Source organism: Scyliorhinus torazame, chromosome 16 (genome assembly GCF_047496885.1).
Source record: "Scyliorhinus torazame isolate Kashiwa2021f chromosome 16, sScyTor2.1, whole genome shotgun sequence".
Classification (NCBI taxonomy): Eukaryota; Metazoa; Chordata; class Chondrichthyes; order Carcharhiniformes; family Scyliorhinidae; genus Scyliorhinus; species Scyliorhinus torazame.
In genome coordinates, this window is record NC_092722.1 from 18,326,637 (window position 1) to 18,353,201 (window position 26,565).

The following is a 26,565-nucleotide window of genomic DNA, read 5'->3' on the forward strand; positions in this document are numbered from 1 at the left end:
GACGCAGAAGAGACCCCCCCCCCGCGCATGCGCGGGGATGACAACAGCATCCGCTGATGCTACCACGCATGCGTGGACTTCCGCCGGCTGGACAAGTCCTTTTGGCCCCGGGTGGCGTGGCGCCAAAGGCCTTTCCCGCCAGCCGGTGGCGCGGCAACCACTCCAGCGCGGGACTAGCGTCTCAAGGTGAGGGCTTTGCCCCTAAATCCGCACCTTTGGGGCGGCCCGACGCCGGGGTGGTTCCCGCCACTCCATCCCGCTGGGACCCCCCCGCCCCACCGGGTAGGGGAGAATCCCGGCCCTGATATGGATTCTGTTTCCATCGGTGGGCACACAGGATGGCTAGAGAGTGATTTTGTCTTATTGATAATCTCATCAGTTCAGCTGAGGGTTGGACACAGTACTAAGTGATGAATCAGCCCCTCCCTCCAGTGTAGATCCATGCCCTGCGATAACGGAGTCCCTGTCATTTTGCTGTTCACTTACTCTGATTGCAGTCAGCTCCGACATACCCAGGTGGACAGACACATGTCCCAGTCACTGTCTCACACTGGCCTCTGTTCAAACAGCGGCATGGTTGGGCGCAGTTGGATCCATACCTCCCATCTGGACAGCCTGGAGAGGTAGAGGAGAAACAGGGCGTCACAGGACACTCTGGACATCTGTCCATCCCTGCTAGGAATTCACACTATACTTTGCACACATGACCCCATCACCCCTATTCATTCCAGGCTCCACCCCCGAGAGTTCAATTCTTCTTCTGTCTTGAATTCCCAGAAGAAGCAATGATGAAGTAAAGTACCTTTTGCTCAAAGTACTCTGATAAGGAATTCCTTCCCCCAGACCCCCTGCTGCCTGTGTCCCAGGTTAGCTCCGGGGGGGGAAGGACAAGCTCCTGATTTGAAAGGGCCATTTTAAGAGGCCTGCGGCCATCTGCAATGAACAGCCTTAGAATGCCCAAGGGGAGAACTGGCGAATCCCGAAACATAAGATGGATTTTAAACTGTATTTCACATTATCTGCCCCCATAGAATCATCAAATGATGCCCCACAGGAGGCCATTCTGCCCATGGTGGCTGTACAAGTTCTTAGAGTTCCAACCCGTCCTGCCCATTCTCCAGAACCATGTAATACAGACATAGACATAGAATTTACAGTGCAGACGGAGGCCATTTGGCCCATCGAGTCCACACCGAGACCAACCCACCTAAGCCCATACTTCCATCCTATCCCCACAATCCAGTCATCCCACCTAACCTTTTTGAACACTATGGGCAATTTAGTATGGCCAATCCACCTAACCTGCACATCTTTGGACTGTGGGAGGAAACCAGAGCACCCGGAGGAAACCCACGCAGACAGGGGGAGAACGTGCAGACTCCGAGCAGATAGCGACCCAAGCCGGGAATTGAACCTGGGACCCTGGAGCTGTGAAGCCATAGTGCTAACCACTGTGCTACCGTGCTCAAATGTATCCAATTCCCTTTTGAAAGTTATTATTTAATCTGCTTCCATCACTCTTCCGTGGTTTTTTGGCACCTTGCTCCATGCAAATTGGCTGCCACCATCCCTACATTAGAACACGTCAAAAAAAAAGTGCTTGATTGGCTGCAGCTTAGGGACTTCCTGAGGATGTGTAAGATGCTATAAAAATGCAATTTCTTTCCTTTCCTTTATCACTGCTGTTGAGATCAATAGACAGGGGATTGAACTCAGTTCTACACATTTTAATACCGCACCAGATAGTGTATTCACCTACTGACCTACTCAAGAGGTTCTGCTGGTGTCTCTCTCTCTCTCTCTTTATAGTGTATTTTGACTGACACTGAGGATACAATGACCCTGTCCGAATCAAGTAATCAAGTTGGGCAAAACTCACTCAGGTTACAGCTGTCTCCGTGGTAACCAGGCGCGCAGACACATTTCCCGCTGACTGGGTGACATTGCTCGTTCTGAGCAGAACACTGGCATACCTGGTTACAGTTATGTCCATAAGTACCAGGCAGACAGACTAAGGAAGGAGACAAGGAACAAAAAGTGTGCAAAGTTAACTGGAGAGACGAGCCATCGGATTCCAAAACAGAAATAAAAGCTGCAATTGCTGGAAAGCTGCGGTAAAGCTGGAAAGACACAGCCGGTTCCATCCAGCATCTGAGAGGGAAAAGACAGGGCAATGATTTAGGTTGGACTTTCAGTCAGAAACCTCAACCACCTAGCTGTTCCTGCAACCCAATATTCATAATGTAATTGCTGCCAAATGTAACTTTGGCTCGGAGTCTTCCTTGACCAAGCTTGTGGTCATTTGTCCTTATGTAACCAGGTGTAAAACTTTGTCTGATTACGCTTCCGTGAAGACCCTTAGGACTTTTTACAATAGTAAAGGCAGCAGTGTATAAAAACAAGTTGCACTTGTGTAGAAGATTGCGCGGTGGGTTCAAGTCCTGCTCCATGACCCAATGGCGCAACAGTGCAACACCGCTGTCTTTCAGGTGAGTCGCTCCGTGTTCCAAATTTGAAGATGAGCAGAGAGTTCTCTCAGCCTGCTGATCAGCATTGTTTCATTAATGAACGTCACCAAAAACAGATTACCTGGTCATTCATTTTATTGATATTTGTGGCCATGTGTTTCATCTTCTAACGTAACAGTCACAGCACCTCTAAGCCATCTGAGGTGGACATTTTGGGGGTATTTCTGAGAGCTGTGATCAATGCCAGCCTCTTTTTTACATTGGTAATGGAACCAGCTGTATTGGGATGTAGGGTCACATCCAGAAGGTTAACCAGTGTTTCTCTTCCAGACGGCTTTATTTCAGTCTTTCCAGCAATTTTTGTAATGGCTCTTTCCCCTATTACGTTCAAGACGAGGGCAAAGGTCACGCAGTACTCACTTTGCTCGCACCCATTGCCCATAAAGCCTGGAGGGCAGCCACATTCACCCGTCACATGGTTGCAGGGAGTGTTGGGGGAACAGTTACACCGCTGCACACAATTGTCGCCATAGTAACCAGGCCAGCATGCTGGAGGAAAAAATAAAATGAGGATTAGAATCAGCGGCAACCCCAATGTTTATTCGTAGACTTTGAGAACGTGATAAATGGAGACATCCGGTTGTGTGGGGGAAAGTGTACATCAAGACCAGGTGGGCAAATGATTTTGTCCCATGAAATTTCACATTTATTGTACAGTCCAAATACCACAGCGTACCCCACAGTCTGAAACAATACCAGTTTCTGAGCAGATTACAGTAAGAACAAATTACGCACCTAATGTAATGGGGTTTTAAACACTGTCACTCAAACCAGTAAGGTAAGATTGAGGGTGCTGGAAAAAAAATGACTTCTGCCTTTAACGTACGTGATTTCAGACAGTTACAGTAACTAAATAAAAATAAAAAGCTCATCCTAGCGGTGTCTCAGGGGATAGCTTGGAATGATAACCCTTTGTTTGGTGGTCATACTGTAGTTTTGCTTCATCTGGCTATCAACTGGAGAACTCCACATGGTATAATGGTGTTTAGTTGCCATGTATTTATGATGGCAAGGCAGGTTTTGGAGATTATTGGAAAGGTGTGAACCATGTTTCCTGAACCATTAATAAATGGTTTGTTGTAAAGTGTTTACACTATGGATCATCTTTAGAAGGTTTGCATTTGTCTTTAACCCTTATAACTCCAGGCCAAAATCTCAATATCTCTATCAACTGTGACAGGGACCAATGGGGAGAGGTGATAAAGTGTCTCCATGCGAGTTACCATTGGAAACCATATTTTTTAGAGTTTGCAAAGAAGAGACTGTAAGAAGCATTGATGGGGGAACCTCATGTAGACTAATTCTGTTTCAGTTGTTTAAGCTTGATGTTACTTTCATACCTTGCTGGGTCCTTTAGCTTCTGTGTATTATTTCTGCTATAAATACATTTTACCCAGTAGTTTTAACCTGTTGGCACCAATCAGGCAGGAAGTTGATTTCCACCTTTTGTACTTTTCTTTGTTCTTTTAAGGGCACAAGGTTTTGTTTTTAGTTAGGGCATCGTGATTGGCACAGGTTCCTGTGCAGTACTTTGTTCTTTGTTTTCGATATGGTATTCTCCAGTAAGTGTTTTACCGCATTTGGCAGTGAATTGCTATTTGGGGCATCCTAACTTGTGCAATACGGAGAACAATGACATTGGTTTTGAGTTATAGGGGATTCAGTTTGACATTGGAATTTGCCATCTAAATGGGAACATCACCAGTGTTGGGCAGGGGGGTGGGTGGTGGTGGTGGAAGCTGAACTGCAACAGTAAGAAGTTCAATAGGTACAAGGTCCTGGGAAAGAACTATTGGGTAAGGAAGATGTAACAATGGCACATTCCTGATTCTATTGAACATGAGAAGTTGTCAGAACAGCAAACAGACATGAAGATAAATGAACCAATCCACCTTCTCCTCAAACCCATTGTCAACCATGACCCCATATCACTATTATACTGGCCAGGCTTTTACCACAAGGTCATCTGGCAGGCCAGCCTAATCTAAATGTCTATTATTATATTGTGAAACGAAGGAAGGGCGGAGTTTTAAAATCAAGGTTGTGAGGCTGAATTCTGGGACATGGGTCTCACATCAACCATTTCACTGACCTTTCTCACACTGTCTCCCTCTCCATCCCTTAGTGCATTGGCAGCTTCCTGTCACATGATGACACAACGATCCATGCTCACAGTTGCAATGTTCCTCACAGTGCTCTCCGTAGGTACCCTTGGGGCAAGCTGTCACACAGGGAAACAGATAGGGGTTAGAGTCACAACAATAAACAGAGAGACGGAGGTTGTATTGGAACCCAAATGTATAGGCCTTAAAATAACACAGTCACTAACTAATTCAGTAAAGAATTCACAAAAATCTTCTTTAACCATGCGGAAGATTCAACCACATGGAACAGTTGAGGCAAATTACATATCTGGGAAAGTTAGAAAAATGCATTAAGGAGACAGGATTAGAAGAATATTCTGAAAGGTGAGGAAAAGTAGAGTGGGAGGAGGCTCCTGCTGAACATAAGTATTGACATGAAACATTCGGACAGCCATTTTTATGTAACTTGGTGTAATGTACAATTTAATGATCTATACTGTGATTGCTGGACAACCACATAACCAATAAAATCTGACTGATATCTACCTGAGCTATTGGGCATGATCTCTTCCTGGATCTCGCCATGTCTCGTGAGATCTAATGTGATCTTGCAAGACATCATGATCTGAATCCCACCTATTGTAGGCAAGATCACTGTTTAGCAAATCTGCATATTAGAGAGAGACAGCTCGGCTCACCCTAATATACAGTAACCCAATATACCCCAGGCATTGGGATCTAACCCCTTGGAGATCTCGGACTGGAAACCGTTCAGTGCTGGTCTCCATAAATGGGGACCAGATGGAACGGCACCCGTGGGGCTCCCCTAGGAGATTAGAGGTCCCCAGGTGCTACCCAGGCACCCTGGCATTGCTGGCGCCAGCCAGGCACCCTGGCAATGTCAGCATGGCACCCTGGCAGTGTCCCTTCCAGTTGGCAGTGCTACCCAGGCACCCTAGCATTGCTGGCGCCAGCCAGGCACCCTGGCAATGTCAGCATGGCACCCTGGCAGTACCATCTGGGTGCTATCCTGGCACTGCCCAGGTAGCACTGCCAGCTGGAAGGGACACTGCCAGGGTGCCAGGCTGGCACTGCCAAGGTGCCTGGGTAGCACTGCCAACTGGAAGGGATACTGCCATGGTGCCAGGCTGGCACTGCCAAGGTGCCCCAGCGGCACTACCAGTTGTAAGGGATACTGCCATGGTGCCAGGATGGCATTTTTCTTGTGCCAGGGATTGGGCTGGGTTGCCCTGCGCATTTGTGGTGTGGTGTGTGTGGTGTGTGTGGGGGGGGGCTCCGAGGACCCTCTTATAGGTGAGTGGGGGGTTTGGGAGTAACAGTGGGAGATCGGGATGCCATTTTTAAATGTCATCCTGTCCTCCTCCTACACTGAGGAGTTCTGGCGAGTATAGCTCCTCAATGTAGGAAACGGGACTAAGTGCGGCCTCAGTGGGGAGTACCTGCTGAGGCACCAAATTGAATCAGAGTCCCGACAGATAGCGTGGTGTTCCTCAGCCCTGCGGGAACCAGGAAACACCCGGCATAACATGCTCGTCAGGGGACTTGGCTCCAATTGGGTTTGGTCACGCCCCTTGTTTCTGGAAAATAAAAGGCCATAAGGAAATATGATTGGGGTTTTTTAACTTCTAAAGTGATTCGATAGGAGGAATGTGAAGAAATGGTTCCATTGCGGGTAAGCCCAGAACAAAGGGCTTAAAAATAAGATTGTCACAGAGCAAATGGAGAATTGAGGAGGATTTTTTTTCTTATACAGAGAATGGTGAGAATCTGGAATTTGTGTCTGTATGAAGTAATTGAAGCCGATTGCATTGATGCATCTCAGGGAATACTTGGGAAAAGGGAATAGAGGGATACAGGGATAGGTGGGAAGTGGTCATTTGATTCGAAGAAGGTGAAGAATAAGCGTCGGTAAGCACCAAATGTGCTGAATGGCCTGTTTCTGTGCTGCAAATTCTATGTCAGTTAAGTAGAGGTGAGGTCGTACACAGCTTGGGTTTTTAAAGCCCTCATAAGAAGCAAAGACTACGTGAAGTGAGAGCCCACATAGCTTGGAGGTACTGAAAAAGGTTGAGCAAAGAGTCGTAGAGGGTGCAATAATTTTGATTTCAACACGAGAATAGGGGGAAGAGGGAGTACGGGAGTGCCAAGAGCGGGAAGTCTGGGAACATCTACAGCCACAGCACAAAGAAAGGCAAGATTTCTACAATTCATGGTTGTTATTCATTATGCACTTTCGAGAATTGGATCACATCGAACATTGGGGGGGTGCTGGGAGGGTTGGGGGGAGGGGCGGTGTGTGTTAATGGTGACTATGGGTGATTCCTGATTCCTTGTTGTCATTTGTTTATGTTAACATGCGGCCTAATGTTTGGGGTTTGGTGGGATCATTGTGATTTATATGGGGATTGACATTACATTCATTCCTGATTATTGTTTATTGTTGGGTGTAAATTTGGGAGAAAATGTGAAAAAGGAGAATAAAAATATTTTTTAAAGAAAGAAAGGCAAGGGGTGAAATTCTCCCGAAACGGCGCAATGTCCGCCGACTGGCGCCCAAAACGGCGCCAATCAGACGGGCATCGCGCCGCCCCAAAGGTGCGGAATGCTCCGCATCTTTGGGGGCCGAGCCCCAACATTGAGGGGCTAGGCTGACGCCGGAGGAATTTCCGCCCCGCCAGCTGGCGGAAACGGCCTTTGTTGCCCCGCCAGCTGGCGTGGAAATTACATGTCGGGGCGGCGCATGCGCGGGAGCGTCAGCGGCCGCTGACAGTTTCCTGCGCATGAGCAGTGGGGAGAGTCTCGTCCGCCTCCGCCATGGTGGAGACCGTGGCGGAGGCGGAAGGGAAAGAGTGCCCCCACGGCACAGGCCCGCCCGCGGATCGGTGCGCCCCGATCGCGGGCCAGGCCACTGTGGGGGCACCCCCCGGGGTCAGATCGCCCCGCGCCCCCCCCAGGACCCCGGAGCCCGCTCGCGCCGCCTTGTCCCGCCGGTAAATAGGTACTTTAATTTACGCCGGCGGGACAGGCAATTTACCGGCGGGACTTCGGCCCATCCGGGCTGGACAATCGAGGGGGGGGGGGCCGCCAACCGGCGCGTCCCGATTCCCGCCCCCGCCGAATATCCGGTACCGGAGACTTCGGCAACCGGCAGGGGCAGGATTCACGGCAGCCCCCGGCGATTCTCCAACCCGGCGGGGGGTCGGAGAATGACGCCCAAGATTTGTAATTCACTTAATTAATTCTGAAAATAACACCAAGTCTTTCATGAATTCAGAAGATCTGTTTACAAAATGGAAATGTAATTGTTGAAATTATTGGACTAGGCTACCAACCCAGGGAATGTGAGTTCTAATCTCACGACAGGCGTTTGAGAACTTGAATTCAGTAAAAATGGCCATGTTATAAAAATCCAACTAGTTCAGTCTCCCTTAGGAAACAAAACCTATCATTCCTACTTAGTCCGACTTACATGTGACTCCAGATCCACATACCGAATCACAGAATTGTTATGGCGCAGAACGGGGCCATTCGGCCCATCGTGTCTGTACCAATGTGGTTGGCTCTTAACCGCTCTCTGAAGTGGGCTAACAGGCCATTCACAGTTGTATCAAACTGTTAGAAAGAAGGAAGCCCACAATCACCTTAGAGGGAAGTGGGGACGGCCAATAAATGCCAGCCTTGCTAACAGTGTCCATAGCCTCAGAATGAAGCAATGATTGGTTGGTGGGACCTTTTTATTCAGTTTTGGGCTGAGGGCATCGCTGGTTAGGCCAGCATTTACTGCTCACCCCTAACTGTCCTTGAGAAGGTGATGGTGAGCTGCCTTCTTGAACCACGTCAGCCCATGTGAGGTAAGGTACATACACAGTGTTGTTCGGGAGGCACTGACAAGTGCCCTCGCTGGTTGAAGGAAATATATTTTACTCACAAATTTCACATTTGTCACCTATCCATCCTGGCCGGCAGGTACAGTGACCACTCTGCCGATCGCACAGCCCCCCGTTTAGGCAGTCACACAGTTGTTGGCAGGCGAGCCCATACTTTCCTGGGGCACACTCTGTTGAAATCAAGAGCAGGTTACCATATATCGATAAGCTAGTCAGGCACTGAGGGCTATAAACACAAATCAGCCCAATATTAATACCCAGTAAGCAATCACGACATTTACACCTGTCAAGAAAAATCAAAGCTTATAGGGGGGAGCAAAGGATCCCTTGGCACTATTCAAAGATGTCAATATTCTCAGCATCCTGACCAAACAATATCACCATAATCAGATTATCCAGCCATAACTCATTGGAAATTACTGCTACATTATAATTGTGATTACAGTTCATATGAGGAGGTTTTGTGGCGCAGTGATAGTGTCCCTGACTCTGAGCCAAAGGCTCTGGGTTCAGGTCCCACCCCAGCACTTGATGGCCAAGGAAGATGTGTTCATAATGCAGTTGAGTCTCATTAATGAGTCACGCCAATGACGGGAGAGATTCCTAGTCAGCCATGCTTGATGTGGAGAGGAGCCCCTCAAGCTATAAGCCTCTGGCAATAGACTAATGACCTGTTCCAGGAATTATTAGCTATGGCGAAAGTCTGCCTCAGCGCACCACCAGGTGCAGGAAATGAATTGGAATTGGAACACTTCATATGCCTGACATTGGCTGTGAATTTACTTTAGGACTATAAAACGGCAAATCTGTCTTTCCTCTGAGTATTCAATGATCTTATAAAACTTTTTGAACAGGCAAACAAAAATCATCAATGCTCGTTAGTTTTCAGTACTTACCCAGCTCGCATGCCACTCCCGCCCACCCTTCTGGGCATGTGCAGTGACCAGTCATGTGATCACAAGTTCCACCATTTCGACAGATGCATCTTTGCAAACACCCGGCGCCATAGAAACCAGCCGAACATGCTGGGAAATACAAACAGTGGCAATTAGATCTGGATGCTGTGATTGTTTCCAAGGTGCTGCACACCCAATTTAACACTGGTGAACTCTCAAGACATCCTAAGAACATCACTGGGCCCAGACACAACATTCGAGGAAATGGGTTACTGAAGTACACAGTTAGGCCCCAAAACAGGTCGCACTTCATGTACATGTAAATTATGAAACTCTGCCATCGCGTGCAGGGGAGGTCTTTGAGAATTACGTTCATATCTGTGGGTTACAGGTGACCAGTGGGGTTTGAGTGTAGCATTGTCAATTCCGCTTGATACTTTCCTGACGGTTCATTCCACACACGCCAGCAGCAAGGAATGGTGGAGGGGAGGGGGAGGCAGGAGTGGGTGAGGATTGAGGAGAGGAGGAGGCAGGGAAGGCAATGATGGGGAAGCAGGTGAGAGGAAAGTGAAAGGGAAGGGGAGAGGAGGAGGGGAGATGTAGGTTCTCAGAGAGGGGTGTCTCTCTGAGAAGCTGTGGAACTTTATAGCTATTTAGTTGTGGGTGGCTCCTGGTCACAGAGCACCTCTCATTGAACCGCGAAGCCTACAAAAGCTGACACACACACACAGACCAACTCGACACAGACTCCATAACATACAGCCTACAGGAGGCCACAGAGAAAGCCACAGAAAACACAAGTTCACTTTCCTGCAGCGTGCCTGTGTTTATTATGACCAATTTCACAAGATGGTGGCTGGATGGATTTAGTATAAGGCAAGACGTACCTCTCTGGCATGTGGCTCCCGTCCAGCCAGGAGCGCAGCTGCACTGACCGGTCACATGATCACAGCGGGCACCATTTTTGCAATGACAAGACTGGCTGCAGTTCTCCCCGAATGATTGCCCCTGGCACGCTGCACAAACCGGGAAACAACACGAAGGGATAAAAATCTACTTTGAGCGCACAAAACCTTAGCTCAGCTTAACAACAATTCAACCTGTTTTTACACAGCAACTTTAACATAATAACAAATATCACAAAGGCATTTCTCAGGATTGACTACCAAACAAAATTTGACACCAAATCACAAAGGAGATATTAGGGCAGGTGACCAAAGGTTTATTCAAAGAGGTAGATTTTAAGAAGAGGTAGAGCTTTAGGAAGAGAACTCCATCACTTAGGGCCTCATGGAAAACATAATGGCCAATGGTGGAGTGATTCAAACTGGATATATGTCGGTAGAGATAATGAGGTGGAGCAAAGGGCATGTTACTGGGCTATTAGTAATCCAGAGAATGTAAGTTTGAATGCCACAATGACAGTTTGGCAATTTGAATTCAGTTCATAAAACCAGGAAATAATAAGGTGGTGTCAGTAAAATTGAGCATGAATTTGTTGTAAAAACCCAAGTGGTTCACTGATCTCATTTGGAGAAGGAAATCTGACATCCTGATCATCCGATCTGGGTCCGCTAGTGAGTCGCTCCCACATTTGCTGATTCTTAACTGCCCTCAGAAGTGTCCTCATATTTCTCCAACCTTCCAGAGCAACTGGGATCTCCTTCCAATTCCAATATGAGTTTGGAAATAGTTCAGGGATGGGCTGTGGGCGAGGTCAGGGTTCAACTTGTCAATGATGCCGTCGTACTGAAATAATCTGTTACCAACTCACTGTTTAGGCTCATATCTGTAGAATGACAGATTGGAAGGGATATCAGAGTACCTCCAGCACCCCTAGAACTGGATATCAATCAGAATCAGTCTTGAGTGGAGAAAGCTGGAAAAATACATTGATTTAGGACCAGTCAGGTGGTCTAATTAATGACCAGTTCCTGTCTGCCAACCAATCCAATACCGCTGGAGTTAAAGCGGACTCTGAGATTATTGCCGTGCTGAGGATTTGCTTTGTTGGATCGGGAACAACAGCACAACAATCAAGTTGCCAAGAGCGTTTAACCATATTGTGACAGTCAGCATGGCACAATTAAACAGAAAATGTTGACAGAGCAATTATAATGGCAAATGTTGGAGGAAAAGTGTATGTGACAAGAGATCATAGTAACAGAAAGCAAGGTTCATGGACAGCAAGCGCCTTAACCTCAGCAAGATTCTGAATAAAATAAAAATGTGAAAACTGCAATTTGGTGAACTCACACTGATTGCAGCTCAGTCCAATCCAGCCCGGAAGGCATGCGCAGGATCCCGTCACGTGATTACAGTGTCCACCGTTGTAGCAATCACACATCTGACGACATTCCATGCCATAAAACCCATCTGGGCAAGCTGGGAAATAAGCATTCGTAGATCAGCAAGCTCACCAGTCCATTTGTACCGGTGTCCATAGAAACGTAAGGAACATTTTAACCTAATCCATTAGGTTGAGACATGACAGGTTGTAATTCACAAAAGGCATGGTGCGTGCAATAACTTTTCCCTTTTAATTACTTCACCCCTGCAAAGTCTGCATATTTTCATTTGCAATCACTATACCAGAAAAAAAACTACCACAAATGCAACGTACCTCGTTCACAGAACATTCCAAGCCAACCTGCGGTACAATTACACGCTCCACTCACGTGATCACAAGCAGCTCCATTCTCACACTGACATCTGTAGCGGCAGCCTGCTCCATAATTACCTTCAGGGCACTCTGAGCAAAGAGAGAAAAAGAAGGCCTGAGGGTTCTGTAACTGGGTTAGGCCTGAGGCACTGGAACTAGGTTAGGAGAGGCCCGATCAAGGCACTCTAATCATGTTAGGTTTAAGCCTGAGGCACTGTAATCAGGTTAAGATTACGCCTAGACTCTGTAATTGGGTTAGAACATGCGACTGAGATAATCTAACTGGGGATGCTCTGGGACAGAGGCACCTGTCAAGATATTAGCAGAATTGGTGCACGTTTGTGAGTTTCTGTCCTAAGCTCATTGTAATTATGCGGGATATGTTTCCTGGAGAGGGTGTGGAAGGATGACTGCAAAAGCGTTGGAAAGCATGCTGCAGCGTTTGTCACTATCTGAAGAAGTTTTTAAAGAGTATGAGCAGGCAAAACACTTAAGCTCACTGAGTTAATTATTCTGTGTTCACTCTTCCAGTGTTCCTACGGATGACATTAAAGAATTAGTGTTGGATGACATATTTCTTAAAATTTGAATTTAATTTTAATGTATCCAACCAGGTATCATTGGAATGTGGATGAGAGATCCCAGCCCCAACGGTTAACGAGAGACTGGATCTAACATGGTTACCTCGCTTCTCCATTAAGCGTCAGTCTTGACCAGGTTGCGTAACACCTCATGCGGTTTCGAGCCCCACTCCAGAGACCGGATGTGCAGCCTGGCACTGCAGTCCTGGGGGGAGCCTTCTGTTGTGGAAGGCGCTGTTTTATGGATGCAACGCATTTGTTGTGAAGGGATTAACATGGCACTATGAAAACCAGAGCAGAGAGTTGGGAACATAGGAACAGGAGTGGGCCATTCAGCCCCTTGAGCCTGTCCCGTCAGTCAATGAGATCATGGCTGATCTGTGACCTAACTCCATACACCTGCTTCTGATCCCTATCCCTTAACATATTTGCTTATCAAAAATCTATCTATCTCAGATTTAAAATTAACAACTGACCTAGCTACAACTGCTGTTTGTGGGAGACAGTTCCAAACCTCTACCACCTTTTGAGTGCAGTAAGAAGTCTTACAACACCAGGTTACAAGTCCAACGCCGGCATCTCCAGATCATGGCTACCGTTTGAGTGAGCATAGTAAGAAGTCTTACAACACCAAAGTGTTGTAAGACTTTAAAGTCCAACAGGTTTGTTTCAAATCACTAGCTTTCGGAGCATTGCTCCTTCCTCAAGTGAATGAAGAGGTATGTTCCAGAAATATATATACAGACAAAGTCAAAGATGCCAGACAATGCTTGGAAGGCGAGCATTTGCGGGTAATTAAGTCTTTTCAGATCCAGAGATAGAGATAACCCCAGGTTAAAGAAGTGTGAATTGTGTCAAGCCAGGACAGTTGGTAGGATTTCGCAGGCCAGATGGTGGGGGATAAATGTAATGCGACATGAATCCCAGGTCCCGGTTGAGGCTGAACTCATGTGTGCGGAACTTGGCTATAAGTTTCTGCTCGGCGATTTTGCGTTGTCACGTGCCCTGAAGGCCGCCTTGGAGAACGCTTACCTGGAGATCAGGGGCTGAATGCCCTTGATTGCTGTAGTGTTCCCTGACTGGAAGGGAACATTCCTGCCTGGCGATTGTCACGCGATGTCCGTTCATTCGTTGTCACAGCGTCTGCATGGTCTCGCCAATATATCACGCTTCGGGACATCCTATCCTGCAGCGTATGAGTTAAGCAACGTTGGCCGAGTCGCACGAGTATGGTACCGCGTACCTGGTGGGTGGTGTTCTCACGTGTAATGGTGGTATCCATGTCGATGATCTGGCACGTCTTGCAGAGATTGCCATGGCAGGGGTGTGTGGTGTCGTGGTCACTGTTCTGAAGGCTGGGTAGTTTGCTGCAAACAATGGTTTGTTTGAGGTTGCACGGTTGTTTGAAGGCAAGTAGTGGGGGTGTGGGGATGACTTTGGCAAGATGTCACCATGCAGACGCTGCGACAACGGATGAACAGACATCGCGCGACAATTGCCAGGCAGGGATGTTCCCTTCCAGTCAGGGAACACTTCAGCAGTCAAGGGCATTCAGCCTCTGATCTCCGGGTAAGCGTTCTCCAAGGCGGCCTTCAGGACGCAGAATCGCCGAGCAGAAACTTATAGCCAAGTTCCGCACACATGAGTACGGCCTCAACCGGGACCTTGGATTCATGTTGCATTACATTCATCCCCCACCATCTGGCCTGGGCTTGCAAAATCCTACCAACTGTCCTGGCTTGAGACATTTCACACTTCTTTAACCTGGGGTTACCCCTCTATCTGGATCTGTAAAGACTTAATTACCTGCAAATTCTCGCATTCAAAGCATTGTCTGGCATCTTTGACTTTGTCTATATATATGTTTCTGGAACATACCTCTTCATTCACCTGAGGAAGGAGCAGTGCTCCGAAAACTAGTGATTTGAAACAAACCTGTTGGACTTTAACCTGGTGTTACAAGACTTCTTACTGTGCTCACCCCACTCCAACACCGGCATCTCCACATCATGGCTACCTTTTGAGTGAAGTAGTGCTTCCTAACATCTCCCCTAAACAGTCTAGCCCTAATTTTTAGATTATGCCCCCTAGTTTAAGGATCTCCAACCAGTGTAAATAGTTTATCTTTATCTACACTGTGCACAAACAGGCTTTCATATTTGTCTCCAAAACATTAAACGCATTTCATAAAGCACTTCATTGACTGAGAGTATTTCATTGAGGTGTCCTGAGTCCATGACACAAGCTATAAAGATTCAAGTTCCTTTATTCAAACTTGGCATTGTCCTGTACAATGGGCCTCAGTTTTCACCCAGGTTTCTTTGTGCTCCAGCACCAGTATCCCGCATGATGAAAACAGGCATTGCTGGAGTCACTCAACAGGTCTGCCAGCATATTCTGTTTTTATTTCAGATTTGCAGCATTCTAATATTTTACTCTCCTGCTAGCATCCTACATGTTTTTTGACTATCAGAAGCTCCTCTCCCTTCTCTTTGTAAACTGACAAGACTCCCTGAGTTTGGATCTGACTGGGTCATCTACTGCTAAACCATTAAACCATTGCTAAATGGACGTATTTCATCAATCGAATTGTAAGTTGCACAGGAGTCTACAACTGCATCTCCATTTCCCATTACATCCCCAAGGTCATCACTTCGAACTAAAAATAAAAACAATTATGCTATGTAGGCAACCTTATTTCACTTAGAGACTGACCTAGGGGCCTCTTCTCTGCACACACAAGGTCCCGATATACCAATATTAATTATTATTTATAGCAGTCATCATTGGAATCCAGTGTTGCAGATGTTTGGAGATATTTATCAGCGCTTTGAAAGCTCTAGAGGATTTTTTAAGAGGACTATTTAAAGTACTACAGTTGCAAAGATTTTCATTAGTCTTCCTCTCTCACCACTTGACTTGCTCTTTGTTGAATTTGGCATCAAAAGATGTACCTTTAAGTGCCACAGTGCTGGGCCAAACAAGCTCACTGGGACCGATTGCACGTTAAATCTCTGCCAGATGTGAACTATTTTATACCCAAACTATGATTTTGATAAGGAAAACAACCCAACATCACAGATTGAATGAGATTAACCAGATCAGGGCACAACAACATCGACATGACTGCAATTCCAAATACAGCACAATCACCAAAACTGAAGCAATGCTCAACTTGCTGGAGGTCTTTTCTGTATAAAAAGAAGAAAACTAGGAAGGGTCCTGATACGGATCATTACGTTTGTGTTAGGTTAAGCACACAAAAGAAGGTTTCCACTGGTGGCAAATCCAAAATTAGGGAATTATAAACATAAGATGGCTCATGAGATTTCCAGGAAGGAATTCAGGAGAAACCTTGACTCACGGAGAATGGTGAGCATATGGAACTTGCTACCACATGACGTGGTTGAAATTAATAGCAAAGAGGCATGTTAAAGGGAAGCTAGATAAGTTCATGACGAAAAAAAAAATAGAAGGATACATCGGCCCACAGTGAGATGAGGTAAGGTTGTTAAGAGCTCAAACACTGGGACAAATGGCCTGCTTCCGTGCTGTAAAATTAATATAATTCTGCAATACAATTTCTGGTAAATCTTGGTATGTATTCAGTTTGCTGTATGTAGTGTATTGTTACAGTAACACTTAGACTTAAATCGTAAGCTTCTGGGTCCCCTATTTTGATTCGTTATCAGGGATTTGGGGCATTCAGCAGGAGCGATGCCAATTGGTAACCACCTTTGGAGTGTCTGGATCGCCAGGGCTGCAGACAGTGACAAAGTCACTAATAACCTCGAGGCGAGTTCTGTTTGGGTGATTTGATGGAATTTCTAGGCCTGGAGAAGTATAAGTATTTTTTTATTCGCTCATGGGACGTGGGCGTCGCAGGCTGTGCCAGCATTTATTGACCATTCTTAATTGCCCTTGAGGGGACAGTTAAGAGTCAACCATATGTAGGCCAGACCAGGTAAGAATGGCAGATTTCCTTCCCCAAAGGACATTTGTGAACCAGTTGGGTTTTTATGACAATCGACAATGGTTTCATGGTCATCATTAAACTTTTAATTCCAGATATTTATGAATTCAAATTTCACCATCTGCAGTGGCGGGATTCGAACCTGGATCCCTGGAGCATTACTCTGGGTTTCTGGTTTACTAGTCCAGCAACAATGCCACAGTGCCACCACCTCCCTATATATAGAACATAGAAAAATACAGCACAGAACAGGCCCTTCGGCCCACTATGTTGTGCCGAACCTTGTCCTAGATTAATCATAGATTATCATAGAATTTACAGTGCAGAAGGAGGCCATTCGGCCCATCGAGTCTGCACCGGCTCTTGGAAAGAGCACCCTACCCAAGGTCAACACCTCCACCCAACACTAAGGGCAATTTTGGACACTAAGGGCAATTTATCATGGCCAATCCACCTAACCTGCACATCTTTGGACTGTGGGAGGAAACCAGAGCACCCGGAGGAAACCCACGGCCGCACATATATACCTTGAGGGGGTCGGTGGAAAGGTTCTACTCGAGGTGGCAGCCTTTCATCTCCTTTTGTGGGGAGTTGGTTACTGTCAGCTGTTAGGGGGAGGGGAGGGGTTTGTCTTCTTAGTTGGGTGAAGGGTGCGCTAAGGTTTTGTTTTTTTAATGGGGGGAAGGGGTTCAGGGGGTTGGGTTGGGTGTAATTTAGGGATAGGATGGAGTTGGGGTTGTATTATTGGGGGGTTTGTTTGTTGTAATGAACAAACAAATGGCTTGAATAAAAATATTTTAAACATTTTTTTAACCACCTCATCACAACATTGAAAGTACCTCAAACAAGTCATTACTTTTGGGGTTCAGTGACTATTGTTATTTCGGAAAAATATTTAAATATTAAATGCTATAAGAAAGAAGGAGCTTGCATCTGTTATAACCTCAGGTCACCTTGAAGTGATTTACAGCCAAAGAGTTACAGTTGTAATGTAGGGTAATCCAATTTGAAGACAGCAAGGTCCTGGGAAGATTAAGGAGAAAAATGATATTGTAGGTGAGGCTGCTTTTGTGATGTTGTTGGTTGAGGGATAAACTGTTATTGATAAGTTTCTGCACATTGTTTTGCAGGCACACAAACAAGGTCACTGCATGCTCCATCTGGAGCATGCTCCCAATCAAAGATACATCTGTTAAAACCAAAAATCATGTGGGTCTGGATTCCTGGTACTTGCTCTAGTAATGAGGTGCTCACTTCTGGGAGGGCAAGTTCATTAAGTGACCACCGGCCTCGCACTTCTAAAAAATACTTACCCTCATCACAGCGCTGAGCAGTAAAACCTGCCTCACAGATGCACTGTCCTGTGACACTATTGCAGCTCCCGTCGCTGTTCCTGCAATCACAGATGTTCACACAGTCTGGACCCCATCGGCCGGCATCACAGGCTTGAAAGAAACAATACAAGGATTAATTCCTTGGCCAATGTTGTGTTATGCTTCTTCACGTAGCATAAGCTGCTTCCTTGATGTATACTCTGACAAAGGAAGGTTCAGACATGGCGATAGGTTTAACACATTTATTGAACAGTTAACAATTCTCCTACTTGGGTTCGACTCTCCTGCTAATCTAATTTTAGTAACTCAATCTAACTAACCAGTCTGCTCTAATCCATGCGGTGGGTGTGATGCTTCCCTGATCTGCCCCTGTCTCGCTGAGTGTCGCCTATAGAAAGAGGAAGAGTATGTGTCCTTTTATATGGGTAGCCCCCTTGTGGTAGTGTCACCTCTGGGTCTGTCTTGACTGCCCATTGGTCGTGTCCTATCTTACTGACCTATTGGTTGACTGTCTGTGTGTCATGATGTCTCTGGTGCTCCCTCTAGTGTTTATCTAGTTGCAGTGTACCTACATTAACCCCTTGTGTATTTACAGTGATGCATATCACCACAGCCAATACACTGAGGAGATTTGTGGCAGGCCCTAATGGTTATTTACTAACCATTTCAAGTACCTTAACATCAGCACTTTGGTGGTTACTATTGACCAGAACCTCAACTGAACTAACCACAGCAATGCTGTGGTACAAAAGCAGGGCAGAGGCTGAATATTCTGCATTCTCTTGGACCCCTTCAAGTCAGGTGTATGATGGAACACTCACCATTCATCTGGATGGGAGAAGCTATATCAATGCTCAAGGATCTCAATGCCATCCACGAGCAGGTTGATTGACTGACGTCCTGCTTCTGGGATCAATATCCACCCTTTTCGCTTTTAGCACACAATCTGTAGGAACACACTCTAGCTACTTCCATAGCACCTCCCAATCCCATGGTGTCATGGAAACACCATCAACTCTGAGTTCTTCTCACCAAACACTAGCCTGAGATATATAACACTATTCCTTCCTTATCATTGGGTAAAAATCCTAGAAGTCCCTACCTAACACCATGGTAGGAGCACCATCATCACAGAGATTAGAGCAGTTCAAGGAGACGGGTAATTCGGGATGGGCAATAAATAGAGTACCAAAATGGCCTATGGTATACTTTATAGTTTTGCTGACAGAGCCAACACATTGGTGAGAGGTTGAAACCATCTCCCTTTCCAACCTGTAGTCTCTGCGTAGTTTCTCGTGATATGTCTTGGTAAAGATGCACACACTCAAAGACATTTCTCCTTGTTTTCTCTTTTCTATCTTGTCCTCCTACACAATGGACCTTGATCTTTCTCCTTGGTTTCTAAGTAATACTTGAACGTGATGCGTGGGAGCTGATGTTTGGTAAGAGACTGGGAATCTTGGTGAAGTTCAAGTACATTTGATTTATCAATTAAACAAGTTGACTCGGAGCCAAACCGTAAATACTTGTCAACCTCAATTAGTCACACCCTTCTACCAATATTGAAACAGAGGGCAGAATTTTCCATTCTGTAGACTAGTGAGTGGCCGGTGGCAACGTTGGCGTCATTCCTAATGGTTATCAGGTCGGATTAATCCACATGATCTTCCACTTTTCAGCTCATTAATTATATATCATTGAGGACTTTGTTGAGTCTAATCGCGGGAGGAGGGGGGCGGGGGGGGGGGAGGCATGGATTTGTCTACCCTGCCATTACCTCAAGGGGTCAAAGGTCCTGGGACCATATTTAAACAGCATCCGCACAGACATTCACTCAATGCAGCCCAGGTATGTTGTTTCATTCTGGTTCTCAAGGAAGAATTAAACCCTCTGCTCCATGGTTCAGCGAGGCCTCCCTGGGGATTCTCCGCCAAGCCATAAAGGAAAGGTGGGAGTCCTCTTTTCTCCGGATGGGTGCAGGAGGTCCATTAACCTGACCATACCTGTCTGATGGGAGGTGGTCAGGGAGATCAATGCCCGTGGCCACCAAAAAAGAACCTGCAGTGCAGGAAAGGGGTGAATGATCTGATGCGCTCTGGCAGGGTAAGCGAAACACCTACTCACTCCAAACTCACACACTCGTAAGAGCATCAGGAAGCCTAAGGGTTAAAGTCCACAGGGATGTCGCACACTACCAGCAGATGGGTAATTACCACTGATTGTTTGCTAGCCACCTTAAGCTCACCATCTCATGTAGGTTCTTCCACAAACAACATTGTAATCCTTTTTTGGAGTGGAATCAGCAAATATAACAGGCATGCACCCTCCCAAACTGCTCTTTCATTCATTGTGTTCATTGTCAATCTATTTATCTTTATGGAGGGCAAGGTCACCAACAGCAGAAGGGAGAGAGCCAAGCCTGGAAGGGAGACTCCAGTTGGGTACACTCTCCACCCACGATGAGCAGACAGCAGAGCTTGCTGGAAGGGACAGACACCGTTCCTGCCCGGAAGGCAAGATTAGCACCTCCCTTCTTATGATGATCCAGTCAGTATACATCGGCCACATGCAGACAGTGACTGTGAGTGACCTAAGATGTTGGAGCCTGCCTCGTCAATCACTAATGATCTCTTCTCTCCCTTCCAGCTGCCAGCAAGAAAAGGCGGAAGAAGAGTTCAAGCAAGCGCCTTAGCCCCAGCCCCCATACCAGCTCAGAGGAGGACGCTGAACACCCGTCTGATGAAGATCTGTCATTGCGTTCACCTGCACCCTCCGCCAGCATGGATACTCTCACCTTGATGGGACTTAGTTCTAGAGTAGACTTGGGTTTACAGTCCGGAGATCACCTCACTGACACTAGTCCATGGCAGGCGGAGGCAGTGGCAGCCGAAGGCTCTGATATCCGGAGGATTGCTGGAGACCAGGCTCCTGCTGAGTTCAAATCTGATGACAAGCCTCTGGAATTGAGCCTGAGAGAAATGTTGGAGTTGCAGAGACAGGCAGGGGATCATCAGGCAGGGTTGTCAGAAGCTGTCACCAGACTGGAGCAAAGGATGGATTGGTCCATCCATGTTTTCTCTGATGCTGTAGATCTGACATGCAAGCACATTAAAATCACCTTGGGAACAGGGTTAGTCACTTTGGAGACCCAGATCCAGCAGTTTCTATTAGATTTGCACTTGGACCTGCACAACATTGCTTTAGCAATGGGTGGATTCCAGCAATGGCTGGGCAAGAAGGGGAGGGGGTACCTCGACCTCCTTCCCAATGTCCCTTCTCCTCAAAGAGTCGAGAAGGGGCAGTCAGGCACCCAAATGTAGGAGAAGTGCCAGCCAGACACCCTAGGGGCATCCACCTAGGGTACGCCAAGGGCATCCTGCTGCTCCAAGTCCCCTCTGCCAGTGGTCCCATCAACTTCAGCAGGTCAGGCCGAGGAGGCCCATCGTAAGCCTCGAGCCACAAACGGATACCTGCCAATGTTGTCTTGGAAAACACGGCATAGCAGTCAGCAGGCTGCCTCCATCTCTGCTGCGGATGCTGGGGCTGCACCTAGAGTTAGCATTAGAGTTAGAAAAATACAAAAGTTTTGAATGCACAATGGTGGCACAGGTGTTCATTCACTGTATATACTGTTGACTATTGTTAATAAACCTCACATTTATTCCTCTCCAAGTCTCAGGTATTCAATGGCTAATCAATATATGAGAAGCCAGGTTCATTCAAGGGTCCAAAATGTATCCCCCGAACTATCTCCCATCTGAGTCCTCAGTTCCATTAACTCACTCAATCTCATCACAGTGATTCGCCTTTATTTCCACATCTTCAAAATGAACAAAGGCATCTCATTTGTGAAAATTATAGCTGTTCAATACACCTGTGACCTTTGGCTCTCAGTCAGACATGATTTGACCTCAGGAGAATTGTTCATCAAGGTTAGTGATGCACTGAAGTCTGTAGTTTGTGGATGTAACATATATTTGTCATGACCAACGTTAGAATCCTTTCTCCCAAGTGTACCTTGCAATGGCGTTTATTTAAGACAGTGAGTTTTTGGGAACAGCAGAAGTCACTGTCAGCCACCGTAACCTTTCATGCCTCCCTGCAGTTTGTTTTCATCTTTGCGCTTAAAACTGAACATTACTCCTTTCTTAGTTCGCACTCGCTCCATGCATGACTGTTATATTCTTTGTTATAGCCGCAAAGAGAAAGAATCAGAGGAGGCACACGTCAAGTTTGTATAACATAGTGCAAGGGGTTTACTTACAGGATGCTGCTCAAACAGGTATAAATGTGAACTCCCCGAAAGTCCGCAAAATGCCCCAATGATGTCATTGTGTAACACGTGACATTACACCATCTGATACATAACACCACTCCCTCTTTATTTCTTTAGTGTCTCCAGCATTTTTACTTAATCATTTTAATACAGATCCAACACATTATGCCATAACTAACATTGTTATGTTACGGATACATATGTATATTAGTAAGACAATCTCTTGGGTGGACATCTGTCTTGTTTTGGCAGAACATGACGTTCAAAAACTTGGCTCTTGGAGGTACTAGGAATATCTTCCTGTACACTGGTCAGTGTTACATCTGGTGAAACCAACTAAGGAACTGTCTCTGGTTGTGTGGCTGATTCTGTCACAACTATTCTGCAACTTTGGCAGTTGTCATCCTCAAGTTGGGCAGGTCACTGTCCATACTCTCTGTGGTGAAAACATCTGGGGCGAGATTCTCCGACCCCCCCGCCGGGTCGGAGAATCACCAGGGGCTGGCGTGAATCCCGCCCCCGCCGGTTGCCGAATTCCCCGGCACCGGATATTTGGCGGGGGCGGGAATCGCGGCGTGCCAGTTGGCGGGCCCCCCCCCCGGCGATTCTCCGGCCTGGATGGGCCGAAGTACCGCTGCTGGAATGCCTGTCTCGCCGGCGTGGATTAAACCACCTCTCTTACCGGCGGGACAAGACGGCGCGGGCGGGCTCCGGGGTCCTGGGGGGGCGCGAGGCGATCTGGCCCCGGGGGGTGCCCCAACAGTGGCCTGGCCCGCGATCGGGGCCCACCGAACCGCGGGCGGGCCTGTGCCGTGGGGGCACTCTTTTCCTTCCGCCTTCGCCACGGTCTCCACCATGGCGGAGGCGGAAGAGACCCCCTCCACTGCGCATGCGCGGGGATGCCGTGAGTGGCCGCTAACGCTCCCGCGCATGCGCCACCCGGCAAAGTCAGTTTTGCGCCAGCTGGCGGGGCACCAAAGACCTTTCCCGCCAGCTGGCGGGGCGGAAATCAGTCCGGCGCGGGCCTAGCCCCTCAAGGTTAGGGCTCAGCCCCTCAAGATGCGGAGGATTCCGCACCTTTGGGGCGGCGCGATGCCGGACTGATTTGCGCCGTTTTTGGCACCAGTCGGCGGACATCGCGCCAATTACGGAGAATTGCACCCCTGGTTCAGATTCTGTACTCTCACTACGTGCAGACAATAATTGGTCAGCGTGCCAACGCCAAATGCGTTCATCATCAGACTGTACGGTATATAAAATCGGACCCGTTTTGGCGAATACAATTGCTGGAGTCCATTTATCGCCTGATGTGTAATTTCTCAGAAGAACACGTTCCCCACGGTCAAAAACTCTGCTTTTGGATTGTTGTTCCCTTCTAGCCACTTACATCTGATGTTGTTGCTTGACTATTTCTGACATTGAAGGGGGAGTCAAAAGGTTGAATTGTGTGCGTAGTTCCCCTTTGAACATCAGTATAGCTGGTGAGCTTTGTGTTGTTGAATGTGCAGTGTTTCTGTATGTCATTCGACACGTTTAGGTAGAGAGCCTTTATCCCCCAGAAACCTTCACTGCATTGCTTGAGCGATTGTATGAAACGTTCAGCTGAGCTGTTGGTAGCTGGATGGTAGGAAGCAGATTGACATGGCAGGTGCCACACCCCTTCGGGTAGCGTTCAAACCCAGCTGATGTGAATTGAGTACTGTTATCGCTCACGAGTTGTTCAGATCAGCTGAATCTTACAAATACCTCATCAAGCCTTTCTATGGTCTATTCTGTAGTTGTTGATTTCATAATGGCAACCTCCAGCCACTTCAAATGCGCGTGAACCATGACCAGAAGCTTGTGACCTTCGACTAGTCCCGCATGATCAACATGGATTTTTTGCCATGGACGGTAGACCATTCCCATGGATGCAAAGGTTGTAGTGGAGGTACATTACTCAATGCAGCGCAGGATTGGCATAACTCCACCTTCTCCTCGATGTGGGCATCCAACCCAGGCCACCAAAATAAACTTCTCACCAGCTGTTTCATTCTAACTACACTGGGATGGCCATCGTGCAGCTGTTCCAGGATTCTACTTTGTACATTTAACGGAATGATTACTCTAATAACCCCCATACTCCATTTTGTACTGTCAACTCAAGATGCCTGGTAAGATAGAGTTTAAGGTCTGCATTCTCTCTGATCTCTTCTGTTAGAGTGCCTTTTTGAATCGTGTCCAACACCTTCCCTACAACAGGATCTGTTTGGGTGAATTTTCACACCTGAGAAAACATTACCCGAACATTCTTTCCACGGGATAGATAGAAAATGTCATTGAAGTGTTCTCAGATTCATGCTTATCTTTTTGGTCTTGTTGTTCTTACAGCGGCAGTCTAGACAAAGCGTCCGCGTTCACATGCTGTTCAGACCTCGATATTCAATGGCATAATCATGTGCCAACAAGATTAATGCCCAATGTTGTTGTTGCTCTCCTTGTACGGCTAAAAGGCCGAGCTCACATTCCTTAAGCTGACTTGACACTTTGGTATTCGGTGAGTCTTCAGTTGGATCAATTAACTGGCAACCTCGCTGTGTAGACTTTGCAGTATTTCCCTTGGTACACTTCCTTTGTGCTGGTGGAGGTTGGCGTGACGAACCCGCCTTGGTAATGTGATCAACTTTACCACAATTTTTGCATTTGTTCTCCAACAATCTCCAGCCATATGTCCCACTTGGCTGCAGCGATGACCTGGTAGATTCTCGGTGGACCCGCTTCTCACAGATTCCATGTTGTGGAATTTAGCTCAAACTCCAATCAGCGAAGCTTCTCTCACAGAAAGTTCCATAGACGTTGCGATTTCTATAGCATATTTCAGGGTTAATGTACCCTTAGTCAACAATTTTCTTTGGATGGCTTAATTCGTTTTTTAAAAATATATTTTATTCCAAACACAATCAACAAATCACATAGTCATCCAAAGATACAACCAAATTGCAAACAGTTCATCATTTATCCCTTTGCCTCCCCTTGACTAACATGACTCCCCCAACACCCGTTGAGTTTGTGTAACATAGTGCAAGGGGTTTATTTACAAGATGGGGCTCAAACAGGTACAATGGTGAACACCACAAAAGCCCCCGAAATGCTCCGATGAGGTTATTGCATAACACGTGACATTACACCGGCCAATGATGTTACTCTGATACATAACAATGGCGTTGAATGATTGAAGTAGGTTCCACTCAGTGACATTTGAAATGTCTACTAGAGGGGTGTCAGTGTGACGCCAGAGGTGTATGCTCACCCTGATGAAGCCATACCTGTGAGGATATTACTTTGCTCCTGAATGACGGCCTAGCGGTGCTTCCTGGAATCCTTCTATAAAGGCACAGTACGCAATTTAATATAGAATTCACTGCATGACTATGCACTCATTGACTTCGGATAGATAGAAAGGATTGGCCTTTGTGAGATGCACAATCATAGAATTTACAGTGCAGAAGGAGGCCATTCGGCCCATCGAGTTCGCACCAGCTCTTGGAAAGAGCACCCTACCAATGATGCACCTCCACCCTATCCCCATAACCCAGTAGCCCCACCCAACACTAAGGGCAATTTTGGACACTAAGGGCAATTTAGCATGGCCAATCCACCTAACCTGCACATCTTTGGACTGTGGGAAGAAACCAGAGAACCCGGAGGAAACCCACACACACAAGGGGAGAGTGTGCAGACTCCGCACTGACAGTGACCCAAGCCGGGAATCGAACCTGGGACCCTGGAGCTGTGAAGCAATTGTGCTAACCACTATGCTACCGCGCAATGTTGAGGACTTTGATGATATGAAAGGTTTTTAATCAGTAAGGGAATCAAGAGTTATTATGGGGATAAAGCGGGAAAGTGGAGTTGAGGATTATCAGATCAGATCAGACATGATCCAGGCCGAATGGCCTATTTCTGCTCCTACGTATTATGGTCTGATGGTTTTATGGAAAGTGATGCTTTGTCACATCTTCTGAGTGCTCTGCAGGATCTGTGAAGGTAAGACGCTGTCATTGACTGCTGTGTCAATATTGACTGGGCTACATCTCTCCCAAATGTCAAAGCAATGCAGCATGCACACTTGGCGCGCTTCCGACGAATGCAGGATCACGATATTTGTAAATAGTCAAACAATGTTCCTACTGAGCCACTGTCTATGAGGACAATGAGAACATGACTTGTAGTTTTGGTTGCATTCTGTCGAGTAACCCGTCCCTGCATCCTGATGTCCAAAAGCAGTATGGAGCTCTGCATTATTCATCCATGAGAGCTGTTGATTGGAGAGATTGTGCTGTC

The 26,565-nt window shown here is 46.8% G+C and overlaps 1 protein-coding gene across 2 annotated transcripts in view; it reads right to left on the reverse strand.

Moving 5' to 3' along the window:
- LOC140392612 (uncharacterized) overlaps nt 1-26,565 on the reverse strand; it is a 518,519-nt gene that overhangs the window by 14,759 nt on the left and 477,195 nt on the right. For both annotated transcript variants that reach the window (XM_072478033.1, XM_072478034.1), the window contains 10 exons: nt 17,946-18,077; nt 12,040-12,168; nt 11,673-11,801; nt 10,304-10,432; nt 9,417-9,545; nt 8,562-8,690; nt 4,621-4,749; nt 2,889-3,017; nt 1,880-2,011; nt 487-615 (listed from right to left, as the gene is read on the reverse strand). In XM_072478033.1, the coding sequence (XP_072334134.1) occupies nt 487-615; nt 1,880-2,011; nt 2,889-3,017; nt 4,621-4,749; nt 8,562-8,690; nt 9,417-9,545; nt 10,304-10,432; nt 11,673-11,801; nt 12,040-12,168; nt 17,946-18,077 (1,296 nt within the window). The remainder of the gene's footprint in view (nt 1-486; nt 616-1,879; nt 2,012-2,888; nt 3,018-4,620; nt 4,750-8,561; nt 8,691-9,416; nt 9,546-10,303; nt 10,433-11,672; nt 11,802-12,039; nt 12,169-17,945; nt 18,078-26,565) is intronic.